Source organism: Vipera berus (assembly GCF_964194415.1).
Source record: "Vipera berus genome assembly, chromosome: 1".
Classification (NCBI taxonomy): Eukaryota; Metazoa; Chordata; class Lepidosauria; order Squamata; family Viperidae; genus Vipera; species Vipera berus.
Window position 1 is genome coordinate 271,379,304 of NC_138202.1, and position 7,194 is coordinate 271,386,497.

General features: G+C 38.2%; 1 protein-coding gene across 3 annotated transcripts in view; it reads left to right on the forward strand.

Annotated features, from left to right (window-relative positions):
- The window catches only part of PHACTR2 (phosphatase and actin regulator 2), a 123,381-nt gene extending 121,715 nt beyond the window's left edge, over positions 1 to 1,666 (forward strand). For all 3 annotated transcript variants that reach the window (XM_081312577.1, XM_081312579.1, XM_081312578.1), the window contains one exon: positions 1,435 to 1,666. In XM_081312577.1, the coding sequence (XP_081168703.1) occupies positions 1,435 to 1,450 (16 nt within the window). In that variant the 3' untranslated portion in view covers positions 1,451 to 1,666. The remainder of the gene's footprint in view (positions 1 to 1,434) is intronic.
- Positions 1,667 to 7,194: the final 5,528 nt, after the last annotated feature.

Below are 7,194 nucleotides of genomic sequence, written 5' to 3' on the forward strand. Positions count from 1 at the left end.
AAAACTATAAGTTTGGGGAACTCAATCACCAACCTCGAGAGGATATCGAGCAGCTCGGGCAGGGCTGCCGCTGCGCGACTAGGCGAAAAGTACACCAGCAGCAAGCCCAACTGCGCCCCCGAACCAAATCTCAAAAAGAGAGACTCACACCCGACTATCTGAGGAACGGTGGTCTCCCGTGGACATAAGGTCTCCCTGATAACTACCGCCACACCCCCACCCCTACCTTGAGCTCGTGGCCGGTGTAGCACCCGGAAACCTGGTGGGAAGAGGTCAACCAAAGGGACCCCACCCTCTCGGCCCAACCAAGTCTCCGTGATGCAAGCCAGGTCCGCGTGCTCACCCTCAACTAAATCCCTCAACTAAATTACCTACGGCAGCACCTGCTGCCGGCATCAACTTCCCTCCGTCCAGTGCGCTCCCACAGAGTGGGCCTCCTCAGGGTGCCTCCGATCAGAGAATGTCGATTCGTGGCCCCCAGGGGGAGGGCGTTCTCTGTGGGCGCGCCAGACCTATGGAACCGCTTGCTGGTTGAGCTCCGGATGGCCCCCGACCTTCGCTCCTTCCGGCGCAATTTAGAAACCTATCTATTTGAACAATCTGGCCTGGTCTGATGGGTTTGGGGTTGGATTTAGTTTTAACACAGTTTTATTATTGTATTATATTGGGCATAATTATTTAATCCTTTTTAACTTCTTTTTAACTTTTGTATTTATATTTTGATATTTATTGCCTGTACACTGCCCTGAGTCCTTCGGGAGAAGGGCGGTATAAAAATTTAATAAATAAATAAATAAATAAATAAATAAATAAGAAGAAACAGACAAGAATCTCTTATAATGATGGCCCGTAAATTTGAAATTTATAGAGGCACAAATGATGTGCTTTTCTATAAGTGGCTTCAGACATGATCAACAGCTAAAATCCTTGTTCCTCTACATGCATTCAGTGATGCAAGATTTTGTTCTATTAGTTCTCCCATCTCTGAATCAAATGAAATAATAAGAGGGCGATATACTGTTCTTAAATTGAACAGCAATGCCCAACTATGTGAAACAGTGTCTAAACAAAGGGTTCCCATCAATACTTTTTTTTTGTCCATGGGATCTCGGTTCATTACTAGTTTGGAAGCTTTTTGTCTTTCTAAACCTTTCAAGATAACTCATTTTAAGGTTATTAAATTATTATTCGTGATAGCATAGCACACAACTAACCAAGAAGTAAACAAATGTATTCATTAATATTTAAAAATTTAGCAGCAATGTTAGTCAGATTTGAATATGCTTTTGAAATACGGATGGTATGATTATTATGTGGGTGTTTTAGCTTTTGGAATTTGAATATTTGAACTTTACAATTGTTCTGATCTTTTCTTGTACCTTGAGGAGAATGAAAAAAAAAATCAAAACAATAAATTTTATTTCTCACCTTCAGGTTTCATCGTCCTTAAGTGTTGAAAATACTCTGTTGTTGAGCACAGCTATCTTTCCTGAGGAAAGTCTTCCATCTTGAAGCCCAGAGTACATCACAACTGAAATGTCTGCAGCACCTTAAAACCTGAAGTTACTCTATATTGTGGATCCTCATATTTAACAAAAAGAGACCACTAGAAGAGATACAGAAAAGAATATAAAAATGGCCATGTAATATGAATGTTTATTTTCTTTGAATAAAAAAATCTTACTGTTTTTTCCTTACTAACAGTTGACTGGGGTGAACTGAAAATGACTATTGACAAGAAGGAAGCACAGTCCACTTTCAAATAGGATGGGAACAGACATAGCTGAACTATTTGTGGGCCAACTGATACACTTAAAATAAAAATTTTCTTCTTCATGGAAGTAAGTTTATACTATATTAAAAGACTGGATTACTGCAACAAGATAAAAAATTAGGAATGTGAACAATTCTCTTTCTGTTTTCCAGAATGTTTTTTTTTGAGAATTGCCAACTCTACTTCTCATAAATAGTACAGTAATTTGACGTAATATCAGTGAATTTGGCAATAATTGGTACAATTCACAGTTATGTTTATGATTGTATGATTATGAATTCCAAATGTCCATTGGGAGTTGCAGTTTTGAGTATAGTTGTACAATATTAAAACCGCTAAGTGTATCTTTATTATTTAGGATTGCAACACAAATTATTTTTTTTAATCTGATAAATTTAAAAGAAGCCCCAAGGATTCTCTGTAATCATGAATCAATTGAAAAGTATTTTTAGAAAACGAAAAATGTGAGACAATAAGAATACTGTGAAAAGAACTGATAATCTTTAATCTTGCTTAATCAGACAATAATGTTAATCAGATTTTGAAGCCAAACTCAAAATAAAAGTCAACAAAGATGGAATACACATGAACGTTTCCCCCCCCTTTTGATAGTTTGAGCGATATTTTAATTTGTCCTTAAATCAGTAAGAACAATGTAAGATCAAGAGGATGATTTATACTGAAATCTGGATTCATTTCTATCAGAATAGGAAAGGTCATGACAGGAGTTTTTGGGGCGGAGGGGGCTGGCAAATCGTATAGAACAGGGGTGTCAAACTCGCAACGTCACGTGATGTGTTGCGATATATTGCAACTTTTTTCTCCATTGCCGGCAATGGGATGGGCGCGGTTTCGGCATGACGCATTCAGCCCTTGGGCCGGGAGCCTGACACCCCTGATATAGAATAAATTGGCATTACATTGCCATGTTTGGGACTGTAGTAAATCTTCCTTGTAACAAACTAATGGGATAGAAGAGGATGTCCTTTGCACTGAAATGGCTGTTCAGAGGCAAATGGGTGTTTACGCACAAGTAAAAATGTCAATATACATATGTACAATGGCAAGTGGATTTTTGTTGCATCTGAACCAAATCCAATTGGTTTGAAGTTTTACTGTATTTGCAAACAAAACTCTTAACAGACACAAGTCTTCCCTGCTTTCAGCACACCACCTGCACATGGATGGATTCCTACCATAACAGTGCTTTGTTTCTCTTTCCTTTGCCTCCTTGCCATCACACCAGTCAGCCTGGGGAATGGGAGTCTTGCCCACATTTTTGTTCAATCTATCCTTCCGCTGTGGAGAAGAGGAACAACAGGGATATCCAAAAGAAATAAGTTTTTCTGTTCCCCAAGCAAAGGGACAAAGCAGAGCATATGATAGAAAGATCCCTCACCTGCAACTGTCGGTGAGGCAACCTCGGCTCTTTTATGACTCATGGACTTCAACTCCCAGAATTCCTGAGTCAGTTATGCTGACTCAGGAATTCTGGGAGTTGAGGTCCATGAGTCATAAAAGAGCCGAGGTTGCCTACCCGACCTAGAATTTGAAATATTTTTTGATATTGACTAAAAGTATTCAGTGCTGCAGTTTAGCAGCATTTGGAATGATTCAGGGTTTGCCCTTTGCCTTAGCAAGTTGACGACACACTTTAATAGGAAAGGGACTTGCTGCTCTAGACATACATTAAATCCTCATTTAGGACCATGAGAAAACTACAAAAGGGGCTTTAAACTTACAGCCTTTGTTGTGTGTGGTTATGTGGAGCAAATGGCCTACTTTTATATTATCTTGTAACTGTATTTGTGAATATCCAATTAGTATAACAGTAAAAGGTGGAGTGCTTTATTATGTTGGTCCAAAATATGTGGCTTATTATAAGCCCATGACATTGTTTACACTAAAAAATGTCTTATATTAGCACTTATTTATCCTTTTAATGTACACGGTAAGGCTTAAGGACCTGAAATACACAAGGGCATGTACTGCAGTATTACAATATATGTGTATTATTTATCCTTTTTGAAGTCTGTACATACTACCATTTATTTTTGTCCATGTGTTCTCTTTAGTTCCTAATTATAAAAAATATGTATTTTTTTCAGCAATAAATGATCTCTGTCATGATTTTTTAACGTCAGAACTTTCATTCCTTTCTTTTAATTAAGAAATTAAATTGTTATCAGAATTGTTTTATGTGTGTACTTAGAAATAAGACCTACTGAATTTATTGAGAGCCTAGCCATATGCCTGTGTAAATGTATATAGCATCATGCTCTAATTTTTTTTAAAGCAACCTAAGTGTGACTGATTAACACAACAGAGGCAGTTCATATAGCAAACAGGACTATTTGTAATAAGAAAATAATGATTCGAACTAGGCTTAAGAAGAATAAAATAAAATAATTAGGGGAGGGGCTTCCAGATTACCTGTGTTACTTTTAAGGAAGGTCAGCATGTTTTTGTTTGAGTGCAGACATTAAGCAGGATAGTTTTTTATTTGGATGAAAACTTCCAGATAATTCCAAGGTTGTATGTTAGAAGTAAAACAATCTTGAAGAACATATTTATTTTCTGCACTGTTGCCAAGAAAAATATGGATGTGCCTACTTTATTTGAGCAGAAAAACATCTAGATAACCACTGTTGCCATGATTCTGCCTTTCTACTGTCATCATGTGATTATCCAGATGTTTGCAGATTTTATAGATGATTTCAGATATGGTATCTTTAATAGTCCCAGGACTCAAACTTAAATGAAAAGATTCCTTGGTGCTCTCTGAATTTGGATGTTTGCTTGCAGATATTCATTATCCAACTGTGTTGAAGATATTGTTGATAGTATTAATGTGTCTTCTCTAGTTGTTCCTTAATCCAAGATTAGAGAGCACCAAGCACTCTGCAGTTCAACCCTGAAGTAAGTATAGTCTCTTCTATTGGAATCAAATGAAAGAGTTATTCTCCATTTTTCCTTTTTTTATAAGATACAAAAATATAGCTAATACAGCACCATCCACAGACTAGCCGTATATTTTAACTTAGAATATTGTGCAATATTGGAGGAGTATCAAAACTGTTTTGAATTGTAATATCCAATTTTAACAAATTTTGGTTGTGATATAAATATCAAAAATTAAGAATTGGTGCCTGCCCTCTTTTTTGACTGCTTTTATTTCATCTTTTTACATTGTAATGTTTGAAAACAGATACAGTCTGAGATCTTGTCTGGTCTAAAAGCAGGAATATATATAAGCAACCTAGTTTGATGTTAATATTATAAAGCAAGGAACTCCTGTAAATATTCAAACTCATAGTTTGACTTTTTAAAGTATCTTTTAACTAGAAGTTCTTCACAGATAGGCCATGTATCTGCCATATAAGTCCCCTCCAGGCAAGATGAGTGACATGTAAGTTTACTAAAAAAATAAAAAAGATCACTTTAGTTCAGTCAAATTCAAAAACAAAACAAAATCATGCCATACAACCTTTTTCCGTTTTTTGACAAAGTAACTTAAATTAGTGGACCAGCAAAATTTGTGGACATAGTATATTTTGACTTCAGTGAGGCATTTGACAAGGTAGACCACAGCTTACATCTTGGTAAGATAGAAAAATATGGAACAAACAGTATCACCACCAGATAGATTCATAACTGGCTGACCAATCACACTCGATAGAATTACATCCACATGGAGGGAAGCATGCAGTGGAATACTACAAGCTTCTGTCTTAGGCCCAGTAAGTTTTCAACATCTTTATAAATGATTTAGATGAAGGGATAGAAAGGGAACTTATCAAACTCGCAGATAACACCAATGGGGGGGGGGGGAAATAGCCAACACTTTAGATAGAAGATAGGCTCAAGATCCAGAAGGATCTTGACAAAACCTGAGCATTGGGCCCTAGCCAGTAAAATACAATTCAGTGATGAGAAAAATAAGATCTTATACTTAGGCAAGAAAAGCCAAACACAGTTATTGAATAGGTGATACCTGGCTTAACAGTAGTAATTGTGAGAGGGACCTAGGAGTCCTAGTGAACAATCATTTCATTCAGCAATGTGATGCAGTTGCCCAAAAAGCCAATGCAGTCTTAGGTTGCACCCCCATCAGGATCACATGGAAGTACCACTTTATGCTGCACTGGTAAGGCCACGCTTGAAATACTGCATTGCTCACCACAATACAAAAAAATATGTTGAGACTCAGAAACTGAATACAGAGAAGTGGAACAAAGGTAAATATAGAGCAGGGGGTGTCAAACTCGCAAGTCACATGACGTGTCACAACGTATCGAAACTTTTTTTCCATTGCCAGCAATGGGGTGGGTGCAGTTTCAGCATGACGCATCCAGCCCACGGGCCGGCAGTTTGACACCCCTGATATAGAGGACTGGAGGTAAAAAGTATAGGATGAAGAGCTGCAGGAACCAGATATATCTAGCATCTAGTCTAAAGAAGAGAAGGACTTGGGGTTAAAATGATAGCAGTCTTCCAATATTTGAGAGACTGTCACAGAGACAAGGAAGTCAACCTATTCTCCAAAGCACCTGAGGGCAGGACAAGAAGTAACAGATGAAAGCTTTACAGAGAGAGATTCAACCTAAAATTAATTATAAATTTCCTGTTGATGAGAACAATTAATCAATGGAATGGCTCGTCTTCAGAAGTAGTGGGTGCTCCATAGACTGGCCAGCCATTTGTTCCCAGGGTAGGCAACCTTGGCTCTTTTATGACTCGTGGACTTCAACTCCCAGAATTCCTGAGCCAGCAGGAGTTGAATTCCACGAGTCATAAAAGAGCCAAGGTTGCCTACCCCCGGATAGACTAACAATGCTTGAGCAGTGGGTTGGACTAGAAGATCTCCAAGGTCCCTTACAACTCTTGTTATTCTGCAACTTAGTATTACAAACTGTAAGATTTATAGTGCACCTGAAAGCAGGACAAGAAGCAACGGATGGAAACTAGTCAAGGAGAGAAGCAACCTAGAACTAAGGAGAAACTTCCTGACAGTTAGAACAATTAACCAGTGGAACAACCTGCCTCCAGAGGTGGTGAATGCTCCAACACTGGAGGCTTTTAAGAAGAGACTGGACAGCCATTTGCCTGAAATGGTATAGGGTTTCCTGCCTGAGCAGGGGGTTGGACTAGATGACCTCCAAGGTCCCTTCCAACTTTATATTATTATTATTAATAATAATATTCTTTCACACAGTGACAAACATCACTCGGAGCAAGCAGAACAGAGATTAATGCGAGCAGGCAAGCTGTAATTCACAAAAGATCACGTGAAAGAAATGATGCATCTCACATTTACGGGCACTTCCAGTATACCGATATCTTTTTTTTTTCTTTCTATAAAGCGACATCACTCTACGGAACTATAAACTATGCCGCTCTAGCCCTTTCCAAACTGCTGC